Source organism: Chaetodon trifascialis, chromosome 3 (assembly GCF_039877785.1).
Source record: "Chaetodon trifascialis isolate fChaTrf1 chromosome 3, fChaTrf1.hap1, whole genome shotgun sequence".
NCBI classification, from domain to species: Eukaryota; Metazoa; Chordata; class Actinopteri; order Chaetodontiformes; family Chaetodontidae; genus Chaetodon; species Chaetodon trifascialis.
The window spans coordinates 16,168,056-16,186,704 of record NC_092058.1 but is presented as its reverse complement, the minus strand read 5'-3'; the positions used below and the strand labels follow the sequence as shown (position 1 = coordinate 16,186,704).

The following is an 18,649-nucleotide window of genomic DNA, read 5'->3' as shown; positions in this document are numbered from 1 at the left end:
GAAAGAATGTTTAAATTTGTCGTTTGAATCAAACATTAAGTTCAAAACTGTCAGTACGACTGACTTCTGAAGTCATGTCTGGATTAAAGAAAAACATCTAAAATCTTACACTTTAACTGAGAGGCAGTCGGGAAATGTTTGAAAAAAATACATTTATTGTAACATCGTGACAATCACACCACACTGTGCCTTACATGAACCCAATGCAGCTGAGACGGTTCAGCCTTTTACATTTTATCAGGTAACCCCCTCACAACTAGACTGGTTTCAGAGGATGTCTTCATATAGTAAAAGAGCAGAACACAGCCAATCGCGTACAGGTGAGCACAGGTGGTCAGGACATCTACGATGAGGGGAAAACAGGTGAGCACAAAGGTGTTTCCCTTCATGAACTGAAGGTCACACATAATGCTGAGAAGCTGTCGGACGGGGCTTTCTGGAAGACTTCATTAGTTTGCCTGGTTGAGGAGCTTCTTGATGTCTCCCTCGATGTCGCTGGTGAGGAACCTCCTGCTGTAACGCTTGAAGGGCTCTCCATCTGGCCCGATGAGGAACTTCTCGAAGTTCCACGCCACGTCGTTCCTGCAGACTGGGCTCCAGATGATCAGCTTGGGGTCACTGATGAGGGCGGTTGGCTCGTCGCTCGGGAATGGGAGCTTTTCCCTCAGGAACGCAAACAGAGGATCGGCGTCCTTCCCATTCACATCCACCTTCTCCAGGAGCTGGAACTTTGGCTCAAAGCCATTTCCAGGACGGACATACTTCAGAGACATGAGGATTTCCTCATTCTTGCAGTTCTCCTGCATGGGGTCAATCAAAACATTATGTTAAGGCCTATGAGAGCACCCAGACGCTTAAGAAGAAGACTATACCAATGTTCCTGCAAAATAAAATCACTTATGGAATATTCTTGTGACATTTAGGAAGCAGACAGGAGGTCTACTGTGGAATTATGTCCCTCTCTGTCCTCACAAAAGGCTTTTAATTGTTGAGAGCAGTTTAATTAATGGATCGATGAACAGATCACATTAATTGTATAAGTCGTCTAAACAGCGTGTGCTTTAAGATTTTACTTGGCTTTTCTTAAACAGGCAGAATAAATGTTAACTTCCTGCTTCCAATGAGAAGCCTGCAAATGATCTCACCCATCGTTTCCGGACACGTCTATTTATTTATTCATTAATTGATAGTGTTAATTATTGATACTGTACTGTGCCTTTTGTGAGGCGTTTGGAGCCTGAGTGACACAACGACGACGACGACTTCCTCTTTTCTCAATATATCTCGTTGGTGAAGCTGCTTACAGCAACAGACACTCATGCAAATTTGGGGGGATTTTAGATTTACTTTTTCAATATGTTCAACCGGTGATCCAGATAAATAAAAAACATATATTTCAACTGGATGTGACATAGTTATAAGTTGACAAAATAAGAGTAACATGGCAGTGAACTTGAAAACCAAGAGTTAAATGTATTAAAAAAAAAAAAAAGAAAGTCTAGAATGGGAACACAACTGCTTTTCTTTGGATAAATGTGAATTAATTAGACGAGTTTTACAACAGTTTGAAATGTAACTGTTCAAGTGGGCTATTTCCGGAAAAATAAAAACTAATATTAGAAGCAAAGTAAAAGAAATTCAAAAGAATAAAAATACAAACTATTCCGGGCCCAGTCTTCCTGAAGGTCAGAGAGAGATCAGACTTGGTGGATATCGTGTCCATGTCCTCACCTGATGTCCGAACTGGTTGCAGGGCACTCCCAGGATAACGAGCCCCTTGCTGCTGTAGCGCTCGTGGAGCTCGTTCATCTGGGTGTAATCCCTGGTGGTCGTACCTCAGAGAGACGCGACATTCTCAATGAGGACAACTTTGCCCTGAAGGGAGGAGAAATTAAACGATTCTCCGGTCAAGAGTTTGGCCGTAAGCTTGTAGAATTTCGCAGCCATTCTTGTCCTCTCTGTTCCCCCTTTTTCACAGTCACGGTTTTCTCTCTATCTTCCACTGACACTGTCTCCTCTGTCACTTTCTTCAGCTAACCTTTGAGTTACGGTCCAAGAGTTTGTATTTAGCTGGCAAGATAGTTCGCACCCTGCAGCCTGCGGATTGGCTGATTTGAACGCTCCAATTTACCGCCACATCAATATGAAAAGCCAGGATTTATAAAAAAATAGGGTAAATCAACTGATAGTGGGCCAAAATTATTAAATGGTGAAAACAGATCTCCTTCTTGAAATGGAGGACATAATAAATCAAATTATGAGACAGTAACAATATCTATAATTCTGGCCTAGTCAATCAATTTTTTTGCCTTAGCATCTCATGATTTTAACCTATTGTGAGTATTTCTGTTTTGTCATTTCTGCTGATCAATTAATTTTCTTTTGTAAGAATCGTGTTATCTTTTGAAAACAAAACAGCTTGTGAAGTACGTAACTCAAGACGTTACTGGAATAATGCCGTTAGTAAACCAATCGAGCCGAAGAGCGAGAGAAGTAGCAGTGAATTCTCTCGTTCAACTGCACACTCTTTAATGTCGTTGCGCACATAGACAGGTACAGCGCTGTGAGGTTATGCTTGTTTCCCTACACGGCGTATCCCGGCAAAAATGTTCGTAACTGAACTGGATTGGACTGAATTCTAACCCCGCCCAACAGCAGCAACATTGGTTATAACAACACGCAGCCCGATGCTGGAAAACTAGAGACCGTCTACAATATGTTGTAATCATTGAAGTGTGTAACACTTTCAATAACACACCAGGGATTTCAGTCAAGAGACTAACATATGAAGAAGTTATACATGAAATATGTGGTCGCTTTGTTTGATTATTCTCAGACGTATTGGGCGTCTTTATTTCTAGCTGTCACCCATGTTACCTCAACTCCACGAAGAGGGTCCCTGGCCGTGGTTGATGACGCGTGAATCACAGTGGCGCGGAAGTTTGTTTTGTAACTTCGGTCTTCATATATTATCGTCCGTGGGTTCATCTCTATATTAAACGTATGTCTCACTTTTATCATCCGGAATGATTGTGACAGCCAACAATATAATGTCGATATTATGTTATATATTTAAAGTGTGGCATGTTTGTGCTGTAGTTGTTATATTAATGAACTAGCTTCCCGAGCTACTGTAGAGTTTGTTACGTAGGTCCCCAGTGAAGCTAGCATATGAACATGTTAGCTTGTTGGATGTGGATGCTAGCCTTGTCCTTAAAAACCTTCTCACCCTTATATTTCATTAGATGTTGCGCAAAAAGCGACGCGGCTCTGAGGATAAAGGAGCGGGAGCTTCTGCAACCACCAGTAAGTTTTACTAAAGGTAACATGAGAGCACTTCATAGCTGTGTGCCAGTACAGTCTCCCAGTGAAGTTCTCCTCTTACCAACCAACACACCCAGAAGATTCACATCACACTGTGACTATGTTATTCACTTTGAGAGCAAATTAAAATCAGGTTTGTGGAGCCCAGTTTTCTTCTGCTGGATTCTGTTTTATTAAAAGCTTATTCTCTCCTCGCCATAGAGGCAAAGAAGAGTCGCAGTGCTGGTCGCCAGTCAAAGGAACCTGCTCCAGAAGAGACCAATCAAAGTGTGTTCGCTGTCTTTCTCGGAGAGGCAGGTGTCACCTTAAGACAAGATGGCACGTCCAATGAGATCGGTAAACACCATCACTCCAAGTTTCAGAACACACCAGGCTGCTAGATCACATCTGTATTTCCACTCCTGATTTTCCTCATCTTTATCTTTTCCCCTCTAGCTGTTGACCAAGTAGTTTTTCAAAAAAGGATCCAGCAGCAGCTACAGAAGAGCTCCAGGTACCCCGCGGTGAGTATACACACCATCTTTGTGCAAAATTAAGGCGTTTGGTGTGAGACAATTATGTTTCATTGACGCTTCATTTCTCAGATTGTGCAGGAATTCACCACTGGATTGGAGTCTCATATTGAGGACCCTGAGCGGTTTAGGAACTGCCTCCTTCCATGTGTCCCACGACTGTCTGATGGAGACTCCAGGTAACTTATAACAAAAACCTCAATGCTGATGGAGGCAAAACTTAGATTGATGGAGGGCACAGCTTTGAGCTAGACTAAAGCTTATGTCAGGGTTGTGACATACAGATGTGTTTTCCTCTGTGTTGCAGTTGTGTCAGCTCATTCCAGGAAAGCCTGCTACGCATGCTGCTGGGGATTGAGATGCTGCAGGTATGCTGCTTTCTGCTTTCACCCTTTCTGTAAGGATGTCACAGCGAAACAAATGCAGAATGCTGGTTTCTGCAATGAGGCACACAAATGTGTATTGTGTAGTGTATCTTATTAAACGAGTTTTCTCTCTCACGCAGACTTCCGTCATTAACGTTTTGCTGGAGAAAGTCCCTGAATTTATGCTTGATGGGTCAGTATTTCACATGAGTTCACTTTACGTCATTTTAACCAGTTTTTACAGGTGTTTGAATTCTTTTCCTAAATGTTGTCTTGCTCTTTCCTTCACAGCACTGGAGATGGAGGGCTCAGTATTCCTCGCATTATTATTAACCAGCTTAAATGGCTGGACAGAATTGTGGACAGCAAGGTAGTAATTTCTGTGATGACAGGTCTCTGTCACAGCCATTAAAGTTACTAGAAGTGTTTATTATTTTTGCTGATCTCATCAGCATGATCGTTTATTAGACCTGTAATCACGCGTTTCTTCTTCATATCAGGCGTCACTGATTTCTAGTAGAGATACACGATCCACTTTATTTCAGTTCTGATCTGGACCAGAGCTCTTCTTTCTTCATTATAATTATAGTCAGCGGTGGTGGTGGTGGTAGTTGTGGTATTATGTGTAAGGTTACATCAGGCTGTTATTTGAAATACAAATGCAAGAACTGTGTAGAGAAATAAATATCTACACAATCAAAAAAAAACATCAAATATGTCTAAAACTATTAATAAACTGCATCAGTACGTGGATCAGTGAGGGCAGTCCAATATCTGATAAGTGACTTATTGGCACCTGATACTGATATTATTCTAATTAATACAATTTCTACTTGGCACTTTTTTTTTTATCTTCTCTTCTCTTGTGCTCTATTATGTGCAGGAGCTGGCAACGAAGCTCATGGAGCTGGTGTCAGTAGCACCGGTGGAGGTTCAGCGTGACATCATCACCAGTCTTCCAGAGATCCTGGAGGACTCCCAGCACCATGATATAGCCAGAGAGCTCAAGTGTGTGCAGAAAATCTCCACTACAGATCTTTGCTCTTTGCACTTCACGTGTGCTTTCAGAGTTGCTGATTCTACACTCTGCTGTTTCATCACTGTAGCACTTTACTCCAGGAGAACACTCAGTTGACCGTCCCCATCCTGGACGCCCTCTCCAGTCTGAACCTCACTTCCTCATTACTGACAGAGGTAGTACACACACACACACACACACACACACACACACACACACACACACACACACACACACACACACACACACACAGATGCTATTACACTTATATCTGAGGATGTATTCAAGGCCTGCCTGTCTGCTATCCCAGGTTCGGGAAGCTGTTATGTCCACCTTGGCTGCTGTTCAACTGGAAGACCTACCCATGGTGGTCAAGTTCATCCTGCACTGTGTCTCAGCCTCTGATGCCTATGAGGTCAGAGCTTGGATGACCACAGTGTTGTGCTTTTAAAAGACATAATTATTGTATCCTGTTTGTTATAGTACCTAGATTTTTTAAATCAAAATCATCGCCGTGTGTAGGTGGTGTGTAGTCTTCGCAAAAAGCTGGACTTGGAGCAGTGTGTTCTCCCCCCGGTGCTGCAGACTTCCCAGAGCCACGTGACGAGCAAAGGGTTGGTAGCATAAGACAACACACATTCACTGACAACTATATGTCAGCACATGAACCTGTTTTGAAGCAGGTCAGTGGGTTCTTGAGATCACATTCCTCAAGATTTAATCTAGTAAATCTGGTTTTGGAGCAGGTCTGCTTCCACGCCAGCAGCAGGCAGCAGCCAGGACAGCATTGCATTGATACTGGATGGCATCAAGTCAGCAGTGCGATTCCAGAAAACGATCTCTGAGGCTTGGCTCAAGGTGGGAAATTAATGAGTTCTTAATCCATCTTGCTTTAGTTGATTACTAAATGCCAAAGCTTTTGATCTATTTATTTTTTCATCATTTAAAATGAAGTCGTCTCAATTTCAGTGTCATAGACTGAACTTTTACTGTGTTTTTCGTTAGGCAATTGAGTCTGTGGATGAAGCGCAGGACCATAAGGTGAGGGTCATTGTTTCTTCATGATGATGTAGTTTATGATGTAAAGAATCAGCATTATGCACAGATACACCAGACTTTTTGTACTGAGCTCTTATTAGCACTTAACATACTGCACACTGTCGCAAAGTTTGAATGTAGACAAAATCTGACATTTTGAACTCAAGCACATTGAGTTGTATGTGCGTCGTTTATGTCTCGGCCTAAAATGTGCTGTGCCACATCAGATCATAGACCTATTGGTGCTGTTCATCCTCCACTCCACCAATGCCAACCAGAGCCGGCGGGGGGCGGAGAGGTTGCTGAAGGTGAAAGTGAGGACTGGACTGATCCAGGAGGCTCTGCTCCAGAAGACCTTCAGGGACTGCAGTCAGGTGGGTCAGACTGCAGACATATGGGCGTAAGTATAAAGTTCTGATGTAGTGATTGATTATTAATTGAATGACATGTTGATTCTCTAGGTCATGCGAGGGTATTTCCCCTCCATCCTGGCTCTGGCTCAGAGTCTGCTGCGCTCCCCCGACCCCTGCGTGGTGCCTTTCGGTGGACACATGTACCGACACTCGTTCACTGCCTTTGACTCTTACTGCCAACAGGTGGGTTTGGGATTCATTTTTAAGAGGAGTTTTTGAATATAAATTCGCCTGAGTCATTTAAATTTCATCCTGTATTATGTTTTATAGGAGGTGGTGGGCTCCTTAGTGACCCATGTGTGCAGTGGTGTGAGTGGCGAGGTGGACATGGCTCTAGAGCTGCTCTGTGGCCTGGTTACAGAAAAGCCCTCAGAAATGGCTCTGTATGCTGTTTTTGTGAAGGTAAGGAAGCCAACAGCTTGTCACTTGCAGTCTCTGATGGTGTACATGCAAAGGTTTAGTGTCTTGCCAGTGTGATTTGGATGAGTTTTGAACTGAGCAGGACATTTGATACAGGGAATCTTGGACTACATGGACAACCTCACACCGCAGCAGATCCGCAGACTCTTCCACCTTCTGAGTAAACTTGCCTTCGGGCACCAGCAGCAGGCCTCTCACATCCAGGTGCACATTCACAAGATGATCTTTTTTTTTCATTCAACACTTTTTCCATCTCTTCTTGCCATCCTCTCTCCCGCTGACCTACCTCTCTCGTTCCGTCCATCCCCTCAGGATGACATGCACATAGTCATCCGCAAACAACTCTCCAGCACCGTTCCCAAGTACAAGCGCATCGGCATCATTGGTGCAGTCATGATTGTAGGCAGCATGGGGGCCTTCAGGTAGGAGCTGTAACTCACCGGCAAAAGCAGTATTTTTCTTGTTCATTCTGTCAGTTTATCTCTGTGTTGATCACGCTCTCTGCCCTCCCACCACCTCCAGGCTGAAGGAGATAAAGCAGAATGGATCGTTACCCCCAGAGATGTTCAGACAGGTGCATATAAGCCATTAAAATAGAATGAACAATGTGTATGTTGCAAGGATATATTGCAGTTTGTGGCCTCTTACTTATTGACATAGATGCTGCACACCAGCTACAGGTTTGCTCTTTAGTAACTTAACCTGTGCTGTGACCTTCCTATGGAACCGGTCAGACAAAAAGGTCATTATTATTGGCTGAAAGCTGAGGTTTGAGGAGTATTTTCTCCAATCTTGTTCCACCTGCCGGCAGAGCACAAAGTCACTGCTCTCTGGATATGTTCATGTATGTGTGTACTGCTTGTTGCAGGTGACAGCCCTGTTGGAGCTTGTGAAGTCGAGCAGTGAAAGCTCACCTGAGGCTGCGGCTCTGTACTATGATGAACTGGCCAACCTAATCCTGAGTACCAGCCTGGATCCGCAGGTGCAGGTGTGTCTCAAACATTCACCATTCTTCTTACATCCTCATTTCTAACTATTTTAATTCATTATAGACATCAGTCCTGCAAGTAAGCATTATGGTCCTGTTATCTTCCTTCTACCAACAGGAAGCAATCGCTAAGAGCGTCCTTGATGACTTCCAGGATGACTTTGTGGTGGATCTAGGCCCTGAAATATCGGGGTTAGTGACAGACAGCTGGCAGCATAAGAAATTAACCATTTTAATACACTTGAACATTAATTCATTGAACTAGTGTCATTAATCCCTCCTGCCTGTGTGCCTCAGTTCCTTTCCATTTCCAGCCCGTGTGATGTACAACCTGGATGAGGAGGAGAGTCAAGGAGGCATTGCCATCGACCTGCTGCCTCTACTGGCCAAAGACATTCAGAACAAAGGAGAGCAGCAGCATCAAACCGAGAAGGCACACAAGTCAGTCGCCCCACAGCAGAATATTTAGTCAGTGATGATTTACAGTTCAGTTTATGGTGTAATATCTTACAAACATGCATGTAAGCAATGAGTCGTTGGATTTGTTTCTTCCTGTATTTCCCGGGTGCAGGCGAGTGTCTCCTCTCTGTCTGTCTCCATTCTTTCGCCTCCTGAGGCTCTGTGAGGAGAAACAGCATCAGGGGGACCTCGAAGAGATCGACGCCCTGCTTGGTGAGGAAATGGAAGTCACACATTTCCCTTGGAGAGCAGCTTGTTCTCATTTCTCTTGCTCTTAAAATAATTGGTCTCTGTGTGTTTACATTTGCTGGAGCGCAGGCTGCCCTCTGATCCTCACTGACATGGACATCGTGGAGAAAACTGAGAGCCTGTCAAAAGCAGAGAGGGAGTTTCTCTGCACTTTGCTGTTTCACACCATCAACTGGTTCAGAGAGGTAGCTGCGTGTTCGTGTCAAATGGATTTGATTGATTTGTACACATTTTTTTCTCAAATTTAGAAGATATGTGACTAAAGCCGCCTCTTACCTCTGTGTTGCTTTAGGTCATAAATGCATTCTGTAAACAAAAAGAGATTGAGATGAAGATGAAAGTGATGAGTCGCCTGCAGAACATCACCTACCTGCAGACACTGTTGGAGAGGGCTTTGGCAGGTGATCCATCATTACTAGGGATCTAAAAATCTCACCATTATCCCACGAGATGTCAAGTCAGCTTAAGACATTGAAATTGTGTACTTCTGTTGACTGTGTGTGTTTCAGGAACACCTGGCTATGTTCCACCTATTGCCAACTTTGATGGAGAAAGCACTGATGGGATTATGCTTAGCTCCACTGCTCCTATGAACAAGACAAAGAAAGGTAAGCATGCCCAACAGAAGATTGTATACCAAATACTTTGAATAAGGAAACAAGTATTTACTTACTTGTGTACCTCGTATTGGTATTTAGATGGCACAGGGAAGAAGAGGAAGGCCCCTGGTAAGAATTCAGAGAACAACACTCAGCTTGATGAGACCATTGAAGGAGACAAAACTCAGCAGGTAAACCTTGACCTTTCACTTTATTCTCATATTTAATGTAACTGAGCTTTTTAAAAAATGGTGATTCTGCTTGTGCTGAAGGAGCAACCAGAGAAGGAGAAAGAAAAGGAGATCCGGCAAGGTGTGAGTCTGGTGGCCTACAGACCGTTTTTTAGAGAGCTGGACATGGAGGTGCTCAGTGTGCTGCAGTGTGGCATGCTGTCCCGCACACTGCTGGACTCTGAGCTCCACACCAAAGTAAGAAAAATAAGGAGTTTTGTTTTCTTATGAAAGACAGTAGGCCTTTTAAAAGTTTCTGTGTAGGACGCTGGAACTTATACATCTCTAATATTCTGACATGATTGAGGTGCAAGAGGAGGTCCTGCTGGGTCCTGCCGAGCTGGTTTTCCTGCTGGAGGATATGCTACGCAAGCTGGAGTTCAGTCTTACAGCTGCACCCGCCAAGAGAGCCCCTTTCCTTAAGGTACACAAAAAAGCCAATGCATAATGTCACAAATAGATCAGAGAAGTCATAACAAGGTCTGGAGGAAAAAATGCTCCTCTGTCACAACATACATCCATCCATCCATTATCTATACCACCTATCCCTTTCGGGGTTGCGGGGGGCTGGAGCCTATCCCAGCTACAATGGGCGAGAGGCGGGGTACACCCTGAACCGGTCGCCAGCCGATTGCAGGGGTCACAACATACATATTTTAGGTTATTGTATCTTCACATATTCATTATTATTCTCCTTGAGTGTATAAAACTGGAATATGTAGCCCTCTATGAGAAAAACCCTGATGAAATATTTTCTTTCTTTTCTTCAGGCAAGGACTGATAAGAGTGTGGGCTTCTCCCACCTACAGCAGAGGAGCTCCAAGGATATTGCTTCCTGCTGCGTCCAGCTGCTGCCTGCCCTCTGTTCACACCTGGAGAACTGCCACAACCATTTTCAGGTACAAATCCAAACAATAAGGTGGGTTTCCATCCATTGTGCATTATGCACATTTTCAATTTGTGCATGTCAAGTCCTGATGGGAAGCGCTAAAAAATTCAAAATGTGCATTCATTTGTATTTTCTTTGTCTACTTTTCTCTAAATTTGGTTAAAATTTGCACAACATTTGGATGGAAACCTCATTAATCTATAGCTATGAGTGACCTTGTCTCTTTCTTCCAAGTATCAATAAAAATACACTTTGTCTTTGTTTTTTTTTTCTTTGGCCAGGCATTGCTTTCTGAGAACAACGGTGTTGTGGACGGACCTGCCACAGATGTTCAGGAGCACCAGGTGATGTCCTCAGGCTACCAGCTGCTCCTGCAGGTCCTGAACTCCACCTTCAGCTGGTGAGGAGGACCAGCACCACTGACTCTCACATCTGACATTAAATCTTTCATCTCTATAGACAGTCAGAGTATTATGTCTGTGGAAGCGTCAGTGTGTCCTGTTTACTTTTGTCCCTGATATGTGTGCATGTATGTGTGTATTTGCCAGGTCTGGATTCAGCCAGCCAGGACAGCGGAGCTTACGGAAGAAGGCTCTGGGAGTTTTGGCTGGACGACTAAAGGAGGGAGGTGCTGAGTTGACTCTGGATCAGCTTGTAAAGTGAGTGATTAAGAGCCAGAGAGGAGTGACCACTACATATTTGTATTATTTATCTATTCATCTATTTGTTTATCACATTCAATTTCACAGCTTAAAGCCAGATAATAAGAATTCAAAGTCGTCTTACCGTCTTTGCAATACGGTAGACCTAGTCATAGAAATAAATGCATTATTTAATATCTGTGTGTCCAGCAAAGAACAAGGCACACTTGCAAAACGATGACCGAATCAGATGTGTCTTTGCCCCTTTTTGTTTGTTTAGACACAGCTTTGAGTACCTGGTGAACTTCCGCAGCACCGTGCCGAGTCTCAGCACAGCCCTGTGTCTCTCCCAGCTTCTGTCCACCGTGTCAGAGAAAGGAGGGAACCCTGCTGCCTACAGAGAGCAGACTGGTCAGTTTGATATGTTCCCTCATCTAAACTAACTTACCTACCATCCAGTGTGTGACTGATGATGATTGGCTGATTTTTCTTCCTAGCTTCCCTGGCGAAACGTTTCCTGAGCCAAGAGTGGGTGACAGCCAGCGGAGAGAGGGAGCGAGGGAACAAATTCAATGAAGCACTTCACACTCTGCTGAGGTGTGTCCGCATGCCAAATCAACGGAAAGCGACTTAGATTCTTGTATCAAAGCCTGCCTGATACACTGGAAATGGGTTGTAGCTTATCACACATGTATTGGTATCAGCATATATGATGCCATCGGTAAGTTTGTGGTAATTTACAATCATGTCGCTGTTACATAGTGTGACCACGACAGAGCAATGAGAACAGTACATTTTCCACCTGTAAAATGTGGAACCGGTAAGGTCTCAAATATCTTTGTAGGTATCAGCCTTAAAATTACAGCAGTGGTTGGCAGTTCATCAAATTAAAGAATTTAAAATGATTTGTAGAAAAAGGACCTCAGGAACCTTTAAAAATCATTCATATGTCTTTTCTATGTTTGTGCGTGTGTGTTATTTGCAATACAAACTGTTTAGGGAAATTACCTCTGGCTCTCAAATGCATGTTCATGTACATCATGCTGTGTGGTAGAGGCAAACAAACGAGTATCAAGTCCAGGAAGTTGTGCTGTCCATGCAGGCTTGTAGTTCAGTGTGTTTGTCGTCACTCAGTAAATGATTGAAGTCGCTGTTTTGTTGAATCTTTCTCCAACTATGACTAATGCATTAATGATAAACTTTGAAGAAATTCTTTGTCACATGCTCCCCCTGAACCCATCCCCACCCTGAGCACCTGCAAGTTGTAGCACATTTATAAAGCACACAGTTGCTAGTTAACACCATTTATTATCATGCTGTTATAATTGTGACACATGTCTAAAATGTTTGATTATGGTGTCTTTTCTCCTCTCTCTGCAGCATCTACCTGGAACATGTCGATGATGTTCTGAAGGCAGTGGAGGAAATAGCTGGACAAGGAATCCCCGAGCTCCTCAATGCATCAAAGGATGAGAGCTCTCAATCGTGGCCCACTCTCAACAGGTAGCTCCTCATCACCGTCAGTCCTTTGGGTTTAGTCGTCTTATAGCAAAATGTCAATATTATTATTATTATTATTCTTTTGTTCATTCTTACTTTGTCTCATTTTTTCTGCAGGCAGACATTCCTGGTGTTCTACAAAGTGTTGATGGCAGAGCTGGAAAAGGCTGCCAGGAAGATTCCTGCTTTCAAAATCAGCGACAACACTGAGGTCAGCCACTAGGTGTCGCCCTGTGCAATGTGTTCTCCTGCGTACAGCATACCTGAGAGTTCAGTGGAATCTGAGCCAGAAAACACTGCTACACGTCTGCTAAAAAGTGGCAAAGCAACAGTTATACTTGTAAACATTTGTGAATTCCCATTTGTTTAAATGTGTGAACTGTGAATTGGTCTGTAGTGTGTTTTTGACTGTGCACTAGGATGCATAACGAATGCTTATTTTCTCCTCAACAGTGTGCACTTCCCCATACTTTGTGTGTCTGAACTTTTAAAACATGTAATACATGTCCTCCTCACAGGCTCAGAGTGAGAAGCTGCTGACATGGAACCTGGCTGTCCGAGATTTTCACATCCTGGTCAACCTAGTTAAGGTCTGTTAGCATGATCTAATGGCTTTGAATACACTGATTTTGAAGTTAGACCTCATCTCTGATTTTCTGTGATATTAATAATAATTAATAATAATAATATTTAATTCATACTGAAGGTTAAATTTACAATATGTGCATTAATGGCTTATTGCTAGTGCTTAAAAAATGAGACCTTCCCCAACTTTCTCAGTTGCCTACAACCTACAAGTTACAGCTAGGTGGCTAACCTTAGCGTGCTTGCTCGCTAACATTTTCTCCACCAAAATCTGAGTGGATATATTAGCAGGCTAGCTGATACTAACTTGTGTTTTATGACAAATGTGTTGATTTTAGCAATAATAACAATAAATGATGTAATCATACAAAGCAAAGGTCTATAACCAACAACTGCCTTCTACAAGCCAAGAGCGATACAAGGCAGGAGCTGCCAACTAGCTAACTGTATCCTAAACTGCAGTGGGATTGGCCGGCTGGCTGTGGCTTGGCTGCGCTGCGTGGGTCTATCTTTGGCTATAGCATGGTATTGGCTGATGGAGTGATCCACAAGCTAGTTAGTTTCATTGAGCTGATTGTCCAAATAAAATACAAGCACATTACAGACAGTAACAATGTTCTGAATATAATGAGATTTTATTTCCAGAAAGTTACACAAAGAACCTTTAAATTGGAAGTGCCACTTTTTATTTTTTATCATTTAATCTCATCACTTTTTTCCCAGCTAATCTTTGTTACTCTGAAACAACTCGAGTTAGGTTCATCAGCTCACTAATATGTGCTCTAATCTTATTACAGGTGTTTGATTCTAGGCCGGTGCTCAATGTGTGCCTAAAGGTGAGCTGGCTGTGCATCCTGGGAAAATTCACATTCAGGTGAAGCTGCCGTCACTTTGTATTAACTGATTATAATGTTGTTACTGGCAGTATGGCCGCCTGTTCCTGGAGTCCTTCCTGAAGTTGGGAATGCCACTACTGGACAACAGTTTCAAAAGGCACAAGGTACACATAAAGTCCTGTCACCTAAAACTGTTAATAAATGACCTATTAAGCTGATCATTAAATTGTGTATAGGTATGGCCTTGGACAATTAGACACTGGTGTTAATTAATTAAATCTGATGTTATTACTTCTGCCTATAATACTCAACTACAGCACACTTTACTCAAGGGAATTTGCCCTGTTCCTGATTTAATATAAGCAAAAGGCAATTAACAAACCACCCCTGACATTTTAGTGCTGATCTAATCAATATACTGTAAGTATTAATTAAGTTGGTTATTTAGAGACATGTATTTTGATATACAAGCCTGGACTTATTGTTATTGGCTTATTACTTAAGCCTGGAAAATATTGTCTTACAACCCCAATTTCAAACATAGACTCAATTGAAAATAGTACAAAGACAATATATTTAATGTCTGACCTCATCAGCTTCATTAATTCCTGTAAATATCTGCTTATTCTGATATGGATGCAGCAATGTGCTTCAAACAAGTTGGGACAGGAGCAACTAAAGACAGGGGAATGCTCCAAAAACACCTTTTTGGAGCATTCCACAGGTAAACAGGTTCATTGGTAACAGGTGAAAGTATCATGATTGGGTATGAAAGGGGCATCCTGGAAAGGCTCAGTCGTTCACAAGCGAGGATGAAGAGAGGTTCACCACTTTGTGAACACATGATTGTATAAAGAATATTAATACGTGGACATGGATTCTGATTTTATTTATGTTTTATGCATGTATCCATTGGATACATGTATAAAACGTGTTTTTTCTAGTTTATCCCTTGAGCAAATGTATTCATACCTTGCTTTATATATAGGTCCGTGTTTTCTGCTTCTGCTGCCTTATATCATTCATGTGTGTTGGCACTAGAGCATGAGCACAGAGGAAGATTCTGTGTTGTTGTGATGTGACAATCTGTTTTGAATCTCTTTTTCAGGAGGATGTCCAGAGCCTGCTGAAAACCTTCCAGCTCAGCACCCGGCAGCTCCATCACATGTGTGGACACTCCAAGGTAGCTATAGATCACACAGTTTCTCGCTCATTCATCATAAATTACAGACATCCATCTGCTCGTACTGGTGCCAGATCTACCAATTTGGGAGTACAAAATATTCCTGTTAAATTTCAGAAAGGACAGTCAGAGTCTGGACAGTGCATATGTTAATCTACAGGAGCTCCATAAGTAATGAGCCTTGTCCTAATGTGCTCAGATTCATCAGGACACAAGCCTGACCAACCACGTACCAGCCTTAAAAAAGAGCCTGGAGCTGTTTGTCTACAGAGTGAAGGCCATGCTGATGCTCAACAACTGTCAGGAGGCATTTTGGATTGGCAACCTGAAGAATCGCAACCTGAAGGTATAATAATACTGAGCTTATAGTGTGTGTCTACTCATGTTTGAGTCATTCCCTTAAAAGAACAATATATTCTGCAGGGTGAAGAGATTTTGTCTCAGAGGTCACAAGAAAACGAGGATGATGATGATGACAATGAAGAGCAACGTTCACCGCTGCCTCAGGAGGAGTCAGAGGATGAGGTACCTGCCACTTCCAGAACGTATTATGTTCACAAATGACACAGGAATACTGTTATCTCCCCGCAGTTTTGATCTAATTTTGTTGTTTGTATTTATCTCTTATGATAAAAGGTTTGATTCTCTAACATTTTGGGACAATCAGCTGTGTCTTAACCAAGATTTAAGTATTTTAAGCATTATAATATACTTCCTACTATAATCATCTAATAATTAATAATATCACTTGAAATTCTGGCACTGTGAATAACATTAGTACCATTTAAACACAGAAAAATGACATTTTTTCATAAAACTAAACTAAGTGCATCAATAAATAAACCACAGAATCAGAATACTGTTGAAGTAAATGCAAAGTGACTGAAAAGATTAGCAGGAGTGGGGTCAACAACACAGGTTTAATTTGAAGGGATAAGCAGCACACAATAGTAATACAGTGAGTTATATAAGCCGGCCAAACAACGTGTTCCCACTGCTGCTGAGTGGGTCATTATTTTGTGAAGTTTAAACCGTACAGGTCAGCCAACAGGAAGTTGAAACGGTAGAGGGCAGTGGGCTGATAAGATAACTGGTCGAGCTCTGCAGTAAGCTAATGATTAGTGGATGACACAGCTAACGGAAAACGTTTCATATGGTGTTCGTTCCAAGTCTCTTTTTTTTCTACTGCTGCTTCATGTAAGCGGGTTCAGAACTTTAATTTTGTACGTTTGCTGAGTGTTTGTCATGTGCTTTCCATCAGGCCCAGCAGACTGACTCAGAGGAAAGCAAGAAGGTCAACAGAGAGGACGATGTGGATCAAAGCGATTTAACAAATGACTCTGACTCCAACTAACAGAGCAAAACAGAGATTTAAAACATTTTGTGGATCACATTTTGATGTTGCAAACACCAGACGAGTTTCAGTGTCTTTTTACATCAGCACTTTCTTTTATTGTTAAGCATGTGGTAATAACACCGCAAGCACGTTAAAAAAATTCATGTCATGCATTTATGATCTGCATGTTTTCTTTCCCGTTAAAGATAAACGTGCCTAATAATTAGGTGTTTTCACATTAGGTAGTGTTCTGAAAGAGAAGTGTGTTGAATTCTATTTGTTTACCAACAGAATAAAATCTAGATTGTAGAGAGATTGTTTCGGTTTTATTTGTCATTCAGTGTTCAGTGTTTTTGAAGCAAGAGTAATTCATTTGAAATAATTGCCACATGAATAGTCCCTATGAAAGATATTTTTTTAGATGTTAGATAAGAGATAAAGCAGCTTTGATACTGAAACAAAATGAAAAATGAAAGTATTGGTTATTCATTAAACTTTAGGCTGTTGTGTAATGAACAGAGGAGGTTTCACTTTTAAAAAAAAAAAACAGCTTGTCCTTTTCTTGTTTTTTTTAAAGCAACACTATAACTGACAAACAGTTGTTTAAATGTTTTACATAAAGCATAAACTTTGTGGCATGTAAGTGCCTTTTTTCAAGTAATTTTCTCTGAACGGGTGAACACTGGTGAAGCTTGGGAAAAGAGCCCGACAGTACACAAACACTGAAGTCTTTGTTCCTGGAAAATCCCATAAAGAGGGACAGCAATGATTAGCATAAGCTTTAAATAAAGGCATGAAATCTCTGTGATACTCTGAAGTTCTGGTGACTCATTCGTGAACATGTTAAAACAGGATCTGAAAGATGATTTAAACGCTGTACGGTCGGGAGAGGCCGGAGGTCAAGAGAGCATTCTGCCTGTGCTTCCACCTGGCCAACTGAAAAGGAGGAGCTAAACCAGAGACTGAGGCTGCAAAAAAGGGGAGAATAACTCAGTGGATGTGATGGACATAAACTCCATCTGCTTATCGCTGTACGTTCGGTTAAAACCAATTAAACTTAAACATCTATGTGACAAAGAGACTGTTCAGGTCAAAACACGTGTTCCAAACGTAGCTTTGCTTATTAGATCATACACGCGTACTCTGTATAACCAATGAATACCTTGCTTATTTTTTTCAGTTTTCGTTTCTGCCTTGTTAGGCTGTTTTTAGATTTTGTAGATTTTTAGACATAGGATTGTATGTATGGAAGTTAATTATAGGCAAAACTATTTTGGGCACAGAACAATTTGAAGTGTAACCAGCAGGCGAACAGGTGAGATGTGTTTGTACAGATTTGGATTTTGAGTGCAGTCAGCTCAAAAGGCGCCCTCACCTTTCACCAAAGTGACTAATGCAGCTTTAAGTTTTGCAAATCAGACAAATCCTCAAAAACTGATGACAAAAAGCTTCAAACATCATGTACCAAAGAAAGTTTTGTTTGTTTTTTTTTCTTTGAAATATCGATCAAACCACCGATTCTTTTCTACTTTATTCTCTAAATCTGTCCTGGTTTACAGGTGTATCCCCGCACACTCAAAGCCACCGGATCCGCTTCATATTTTGTCCTCAATGAATTTCCAGTTTCATGAACTTAACGTCAGTAGGACTGGTTAAACAAAACCTTTAGCGTTTGCCTCTACAGTTCCTAAAAGCAGCACTGACAACTGCCTGACAGCACCGACAGCCTTTAGATAATCCCGTAACATCATTTAGAGAGCACGAGAGTCCGTGAAAGAAAAAAAAAATTTCGATGAAAATGCAAGAAATCGCCTCATTTTGTCCCGCCACTCTATCATCTCTCTCTCTGCTCAGCCTCCTGGGTTGAACCATGGCAATGAAAAGAGGGGGTGTCTTTGCCATAAATGCGTATTTTATGGTCACAAAGGTTTATACTGCTAATGATGAGTGATTTTTAATGATAATTACGTGATATATGTACATGTGAAATTTTTGAAGCGTTATCAACATATGCAAATCAGTCTTTTAAAAAAAACCTCAACTCCTCCCACCTCAGGAGGCGAG

The 18,649-nt window shown here is 41.9% G+C and overlaps 2 protein-coding genes across 2 annotated transcripts; one reads left to right on the top strand and one right to left on the bottom strand.

Moving 5' to 3' along the window:
- Positions 1 to 140: 140 nt before the first annotated feature.
- gpx1b (glutathione peroxidase 1b) lies at positions 141 to 2,047 on the bottom strand. The gene is made up of 2 exons (XM_070994085.1): positions 1,732 to 2,047; positions 141 to 800 (listed from the first exon to the last, which is right to left on the bottom strand). Exons 1-2 carry the CDS (start codon positions 1,807 to 1,809, stop codon positions 450 to 452), a joined length of 429 nt encoding a protein of 142 aa, XP_070850186.1. The 5' UTR covers positions 1,810 to 2,047; the 3' UTR covers positions 141 to 449.
- An 873-nt stretch (positions 2,048 to 2,920) lies between these two features.
- fancd2 (FA complementation group D2) lies at positions 2,921 to 16,897 on the top strand. Its single transcript, XM_070958765.1, has 44 exons — positions 2,921 to 3,001; positions 3,246 to 3,306; positions 3,526 to 3,660; positions 3,760 to 3,827; positions 3,909 to 4,015; positions 4,144 to 4,204; positions 4,342 to 4,394; positions 4,493 to 4,574; positions 5,088 to 5,209; positions 5,308 to 5,395; positions 5,530 to 5,634; positions 5,742 to 5,833; positions 5,966 to 6,077; positions 6,225 to 6,260; positions 6,485 to 6,631; positions 6,719 to 6,853; positions 6,941 to 7,072; positions 7,187 to 7,294; positions 7,403 to 7,512; positions 7,613 to 7,664; positions 7,959 to 8,078; positions 8,197 to 8,270; positions 8,376 to 8,519; positions 8,650 to 8,750; positions 8,856 to 8,971; positions 9,079 to 9,187; positions 9,296 to 9,394; positions 9,485 to 9,576; positions 9,658 to 9,813; positions 9,923 to 10,039; positions 10,386 to 10,514; positions 10,786 to 10,904; positions 11,053 to 11,163; positions 11,426 to 11,556; positions 11,643 to 11,742; positions 12,526 to 12,648; positions 12,763 to 12,856; positions 13,164 to 13,235; positions 14,028 to 14,066; positions 14,156 to 14,230; positions 15,175 to 15,249; positions 15,449 to 15,595; positions 15,673 to 15,774; positions 16,511 to 16,897. The coding sequence occupies exons 2-44, from the start codon at positions 3,246 to 3,248 to the stop codon at positions 16,601 to 16,603; spliced, it is 4,344 nt and encodes a 1,447-aa protein (XP_070814866.1). The 5' UTR covers positions 2,921 to 3,001; the 3' UTR covers positions 16,604 to 16,897.
- The last annotated feature ends 1,752 nt before the right edge of the window (positions 16,898 to 18,649 follow it).